The 6,586-nt window shown below is 66.9% G+C and overlaps 1 protein-coding gene across 1 annotated transcript; it reads left to right on the top strand.

Annotated features, from left to right (window-relative positions):
* The first annotated feature begins 920 nt into the window (after positions 1–920).
* Positions 921–5,110, top strand: LOC119112086 (leucine-rich repeat-containing protein 15). The gene is made up of 2 exons (XM_037236090.1): positions 921–3,273; positions 4,622–5,110. The coding sequence occupies exons 1-2, from the start codon at positions 949–951 to the stop codon at positions 4,844–4,846; spliced, it is 2,550 nt and encodes an 849-aa protein (XP_037091985.1). The 5' UTR covers positions 921–948; the 3' UTR covers positions 4,847–5,110.
* The last annotated feature ends 1,476 nt before the right edge of the window (positions 5,111–6,586 follow it).

Here is a 6,586-nt window from a genome sequence, read left to right as displayed (position 1 = left end):
TTCGCTACCCGCTAGTCATTTGCTTTCCACGTGCTTCGAGTACGCTGACCGGACGGTGGTGCGGGCGCCATTCTCGTCCACTAGTATTCCGCACAGGCGGCAGAAAATAAATCAGCCGCCCTCTCCCGCCGGCAGGAAAATATCCCCCACCAGGACGCACGCGCTGCACGGCAGGCAGGCGAGACCAGCACCAGCCGCTCAGCTCGGCACACGTCAGTCCGCCGGTCCCACACCGGCCCCGAAGTACGCTGTTTGGCACGCGCACGGCGTCCCTTATCCGGGTAACGCGCACCTCCTTCGTCTCCCAGGTCTTTTGTCTTGTTTTACGCCTCTGCGTGCCTCCATTTCTAACGAACGAGACTTCTATTCCGTTCCCCTCACAGACGCGGCGATGCGCCCGGCCCGCATTTGCATTTACACTAAACAACACCGGTGAATCGAGTTCCCGAACGGCGCCCAACTCAATCGGCACGCCGCCCTTGATGTCGATCACCCGCGTGCTCCAGCGTCAAAGTGACGCATACGGGATCAGACCGGCGGCGAGCACATCACGACTACGCGAGAAATGTGCAAATGCCCGTCCCGCCTCCCGTCCCCTCCCCCAGTCGCCCACTCGCGCGAGTAGGCCGACCTATGGGTCTGCCCCCGAACGTGACTTGCCTGGAGCAGCTCGGCGCGGCCGACGGTCCGACGGTCGCGTCGGCCGGCCACGGCGCGCGCGTGGCCGCCTTTTTGCCGGCGTTCGGCAGCGGCAGCGAAAACAATCGCGGCGCTAATCGCATTTCCTGTTGGTGCTTTGCAGGACCGGACGGGGCGGCCGATAGATGGGACGGCCGGGCGGCGCGGCGCCGGCCGGCCGTCAGTCGGCGCCCGCGCCAGGCGGCCGCCAGCGCTGATCCGCCCGCAGCGTGCCGCCCGCCCGCTCTCCGTGCCGGCGCGCCCGCCCGCATGGCGCTGCACTGGGTGCTGGCGCTGGCGCTGGCGGCGCACGTCGCCGGTCAGCAGAGCTGCCCCAGCGCCTGCTACTGCGACGCCGAACTGAACGTCAACTGCGTGGGCGACACGCTGTGGCGCTTCCCGGCGGGCATCCCGACGGGCGTGACGCGCCTCGAGCTGCGCAGCTTCGTCGTGCCGACGCTGACGGCCGCGCAGCTGGCCTCTTTCGCCAACCTCACCGAGCTGAAGGCGCCACAGAACCGCATCGCCAGCGTGGAGAACGGCACGTTCAGCGCGCTGTCGCGCCTGCTGAAGCTGGACCTCAGCCAGAACGCCATATCTGAGGTGTCAGCCGCGACGTTCGCTGGCCTGGAGCAGGCGACGAACCTCGACCTGTCGTCCAACCAGCTGGCGTCGTGCGAGGGCGCCTTCGCCGGGCTGAGCTCGCTGGAGCAGCTGACGCTGCGCGGCAACAACCTGACGGCGCTCGGGCCGCACACGCTGGACGGCCTCGGCCGGCTGCAGTATCTGAACGTCGACTCGAACGCCATAGCGCACATCGACGTCGGCGCGTTCCAGGGCCTGGGCAGCCTGGCGCACCTGATCCTCAGCAATAACCCGCTGGCCAACCTCAGCCGGCTCGAGTTCTTCGGCTCGCGGCTGCAGTACATCGACGTCTCGGCGGTGGGTCTGACGCGCGTGCCGCAGTCGCTGACGCAGTATGTGCGCGACCTACGGCTGGCCAAGAACAACTTCACTACGCTGCGGCGCGGCGACTTCGACAGCTACCCGGCGCTGGGCCTACTGGTGCTGGACGACTCTGGCGTGCGCGAGCTGGAGGAGGACACGCTCGGCCGGCACGAGTATCTCATGCGACTATGGATGAACGGCAACCTGCTGGAGCGCGTGCCGGCGAGCCTGCCACCCAGCCTGCAGGCGCTCTACCTGGAGGAGAACCGCATCGCCCGGCTGCGTGCCAACGACTTCGGCGGCCTGAGCGCGCTCGAGCAGCTCTTCCTGCAGCGCAACATGATCGAGACAGTCGAGGACTGCGCCTTCTGCGACCTGAGGAGCCTCAGGAGCCTCGACCTGCAGGCCAACCAGATACAACGGCTGTCGGCCGCCAGCTTCTCCGGCCTGACGGCGCTCGAGTCGCTGGATCTCTCGCAGAACCCCATCACCGTCATCGAGGACAAGGCGTTCGCGCCGTTCCTGTCCCTGAACAGTCTGCAGCTGTCTCGGCTCAAGGGAAACGTCAGCGTGCCGAACAGCATGTTCGACGCGCTGGAGCGGCTGGAGAAGCTGGAGATGTTCGACAGCCCGCAGCTGGTGGCGCGGGTCGTCGACTCGGGCCGCCTGCTGCATGGCATCCGCAGCGTCAGCCACCTGAACGTGATGCAGAACCAGCTGACGTCGCTGCGCTCCGATCTGCCGACACTGCTGCCGCGACTGCAGCTGCTCAAGCTGGGCGGAAGCCGCTGGAACTGCTCCGACCCGGACATACTCTGGCTCACCGACTGGATGGCCGCGGGCCGCGTCAAGTTCTACAGCCCGCTATCGGTGCGCTGCCGGCAGCCGCCGCGGTTGCTGTTCAAGTCGGTGGCGCTGCTGCGGGAGTCCGACTTCGAGACGGTCGCGGGCGCCGCACAGCAGCCGCCATCGGCCGCGCCGGCCGCGCCCGTCCCGTCCGGCGCGACCCCTCCCGCCGCCACCGACGAGCCGCCGACGGTGACGACGGCGCCGGCCACCGTCACCGTCACAGCGGCCGTCACGGATTCGGCCACGGTGGCCGTCACAGACGCGGCCACGGCGGCCGTCACGGCGGCCGTCACGACGGCCGCCACGGCAGCCGTCACAGACCCGGCCACAACAGCCGCCGCGACAACCGAGTCCCCGACGGCCGCCCCAACCGCCAGCACGTCACCGGCGACAGGCACGCCGAGCTCGGCGTCCAACACCACCACCGGCCGGCCGTCCTCCTCCTCCGCGAAGACCACGACCCGGACGCCTTCCACGTCGGCGGCCGCCGTCAGCACCACGCCGCCCACACCCGGCCCGGTCGTCACCGAGCAACCCGGCGCGGAGCCGAGCCCCGGACCGACGCCGCGGCCGACGGCCGGCCAGCCGACGCCCGGCGTGGGCCGCGTCAACTACGTGCCCACGGGCCGGCGCGGCACCATGATGGCGCTGGTAACGTCGATGGCGGCCGCAGTCGGCATCATCCTGCTGATCCTGGCCGGCGCCGTCTGCCTGTGGCGCTACCGGCGCGTCTCCGTCTACCCGTTCATGCGGCGGCGCAAGGATTCGTCCATCTCGTACTCGCAGCAGAAGGACGAGGTGAGAGGCGAGCTTGATCGCCCCGGGGGACGGGGGACGCACGGGTGGATCGCTGGCTAGGGGGGAGGAGGTAGCGCAAGGCGCTGGGCGCCTCTCCCACTCCAAGTAGATGGAGCAAGGCTGAGTTCTATCCCCACCCCGCATCAAACACGCACGCCCTGTCCGGACAGGTCCCGCAGTTTTACGAACGGAAGGCCAAATCCGTGTAAGGCGCCACATGCGCTTGAGCGCCCGCCCTCCCGACGCTCATTTGCCACGCTCACGTTCCGTAGCCAGTCCACACATCACGCGGCTCGCCTCAGCTTGACAAGCCCGGCCGAGCAATCAGCTCGCCGAGACGCCATTGACATTCGAGTCGGCCGGCCGCTCCCGACGGCGATCGCTCCCGCGATGGCACTCGTCGGGGCGATCGCTCCCGCGATGGCACTCGTCGGGGCGAGCGCTCCCGCGATGGCACTCGCCGGGGCGATCGCTCCCGCGATGGCACTCGTCGGGGCGATCGCTCCCGCGATGGCACTCGTCCGGGCGAGCGCTCCCGCGATGGCACTCGTCGGGGCGAGCGCTCCCGCGATGGCACTCGTCGGGGCGAGCGCTCCCGCGATGGCACTCGTCGGGGCGATCGCTCCCGCGATGGCACTCGTCGGGGCGATCGCTCCCGCGATGGCACTCGTCGGGGCGACGACACACCAAAAACAATAACGCCGGGCCGCCGCCCGTCCGACTCGAATCACAAACGCTCCCATCTATATTCAACCGCCGGCGTCCGGGGCTTTCCGTCCTCGTCGACCGGCCACTTCTCATAACAGAGGCGGCCGCGAGCCGCGTGACAGCTGGACATCTATTGCCTTTTCCCGGCGCGTCGGCCGCGCGCGCGACGGCCGACCGCGCCGCCGCGCTGACCGGCCGGCATGATGACCGGCCGCCGCTCCGTCAGCGGCGCGCGGGCCGGCGGCCGCCCCGCCGCCGGCGGCGCGACCGGCCGCGGTGCCGCGGACCAGGCACGGAACTGAGCGCGACGTCGTGACGTTTCACGCGGCACTCGTTCCGTGTCTTTAATGCTCGGACTTCTAAGCGAAACCAAACTGCGGACTGACGTCCGAGCCGCACACCGGTGACGCGCAATCGAAGTGACAGGCGTGTGATTGGCATGAGTGATGAACTTGTTTTCGGAGGAGACGCGCCGCGGACATTAATATCTCGAAGTGATATCGGATTCGACAGCCCAGAACACAAAGCAAACAGCACCCTGAAATCGCAGCCGACGGCCGCCCACTCGGGGGCCGCTCGCCCCGCCGGTCGTGCCGTCTGATAGTCGCCTCGTCTCACGCCCCGCCCGCTCCGTCCTCAGGTGAGCATCCTGCACGAGAGCTGCAGCGCCGACGAGGCCGCCTCCGACAGCCACCACGGCCTCTCCAACGTGCTGTACTTCATGGCGCAGAGGGGCGAGGCCGAGTTCGCTGAGCCGGCGCGGCCGCGGCCGGCCAGCCTGCTGCCGCACGCCGGCGTGGACGCGTGCCCGCGCGCCGTGCCCGACGCCTGGGCCACGCCCAGCCCGGACACTGCCCGGTGGTAGGCCGCCGGCGCGATCCTCCGATGAAGAGGACTTGGGCGGCAGCGCGGCCGCTCCGTCGGCCGGCTGTGGTGATGCTCGGGCGCCGACGGGACCCGTCGGACGCGCAGTGAAATGACGGACGCCAGTGTACCTACTCGTTTGTGCCAAACGGAGCGGGCGCGCGACGCCACCTCCGTCATCACGAACACAAGCCCAGGGTGACGAGGTGGACAAGACGCGTGGTGGCCGGCGGTGCGGACGCGACAGTGTTGCCCTGACCCCCCCCCCCCCCCCCCCCCCCCCAGCGCGGTGTGTTCGGACGCCGGCCGCCGGCGGGCGCGGCGGGCCCGGCCGGCACGCCAGAGACGCCGGGCCATGCCGCCGGTACAAACCGTCCGCGCCCGGCGGCGGCGCCCGCTCGGTCGGTCCTGCCGGCTGTCGGCTCCTGGCCGGCGTCCCCACGGCAGGCGAGGTCGGCTGCCGGCGCCGGCCGGCTCGCCGCTCGCCCACATGAATGACTGTGTGTAACCTTCACGGTAAATGGCAAACTTTTCCAATAAAAGCAATTAAAGTCCTTGGTGTGGCCTCCGCTGCCAACGCGCAGAGGAAGTCTTAAATCGAGATTTGACGCCGATACGGCCCCGGGAAACTTTGTATCGCAGTCGTCGCCCGCAGGCATTCGGGTGCCGACAGTGGCGGAGTCGCGCTCCCGCTGCCAGATGTTCCCAAACAGCTGAGCCCCCAGGGGGCTCAGCTGGCGTGTCGGCCGCTCGGTGGAAACCACGCCGTTCTAGAAACAGCTGTGGTCATCCTGACTGTCGAGGGTCCAATGCTGCTCCTGCGTGTCGGGGTCGAATTACAAAATTGAGCCCGGAGGAATAGGTCGCAAGTGGCGGCAAAGGCTATGCATTCACCTGGTCGCGAAGAGTGCAAAATCTGACGTGTTTGTTCCTCATAATCTAGAATGTGGACGGCAATTTAATGTTCACCTCGTGCAAAGTGGATCCTGTCACACAGTCCCGCCGTGCGCTTGTTTTACTCCGGGATGAAGACAAGCCCGGCACCAGGCAACCATAAAGGAGCTATTCGCTACCCAGGCTGTTTTACTCAGAAAAACGGAGCCTCACAGATACGCAATCTTCATATCCCATCTCCAGAGTAATCCTGCCCGGCCGCTCTGCAAAAATTCTGCAATAATTCACCCGCCAATGCCCAAAAAGCAAGAATATCACTGCATCACCCGAACAACACTCTCCTTCCCCGTTGAATCACAGAATAAAGGCGGCTTTATTTGGTGCTTTTGTCGGCCGCCGAAGTTGAAACGACAAAAACATTCATTTCCCGGCCGAGATGAATGAAGCGTTAACCCGAGTCACCTAGTCGGGCTCATGAATACAAATTGCCCGAGGCCGGCCGGCCGTTCGCCGCCGGCCGCTCTAATACTATAGTAATTCGACTGGCTGGGTGGCAGACGGGAAAAACAGGGTCGCACCACACCACGGCGTAAGATACCAAAGCCCGGGCGGGAACAACTCCAACCACGTAATGCCACGGGGAGGCAGACACAACCCCCACTACCACAGAACTCGCCGGCTCGAGCCCAGCAGCGAGGCCCCACCCCCATGGTCAGCCGACAAGACCACCAAGCGATGGCACCAATATCCACCGCACCGAATGTTTGGCACGACGCACAGCGAAAAACGCACTCCCGACACAAACGGCCGGCCGACATCCTCATCCCTGATTATCAATCGCAATCCA

Source organism: Pollicipes pollicipes, unplaced genomic scaffold, assembly GCF_011947565.3.
Source record: "Pollicipes pollicipes isolate AB1234 unplaced genomic scaffold, Ppol_2.1 Scaffold_7261;HRSCAF=8764_pilon_pilon_pilon, whole genome shotgun sequence".
Lineage (NCBI taxonomy): Eukaryota > Metazoa > Arthropoda > Thecostraca > Pollicipedomorpha > Pollicipedidae > Pollicipes > Pollicipes pollicipes.
This window is presented reverse-complemented; position numbering and strand designations above follow the sequence as displayed.

Excerpts from the sequence above, each read along its gene's own strand:
- LOC119112086 (XM_037236090.1), top strand. The coding sequence starts at position 949 with ATGGCGCTGCACTGGGTGCTGGCGCTGGCGCTGGCGGCGCACGTCGCC. Across the intron at positions 3,274-4,621 it reads ACTCGCAGCAGAAGGACGAG|GTGAGCATCCTGCACGAGAG; the intron begins GTGAGAGGCGAG and ends CTCCGTCCTCAG.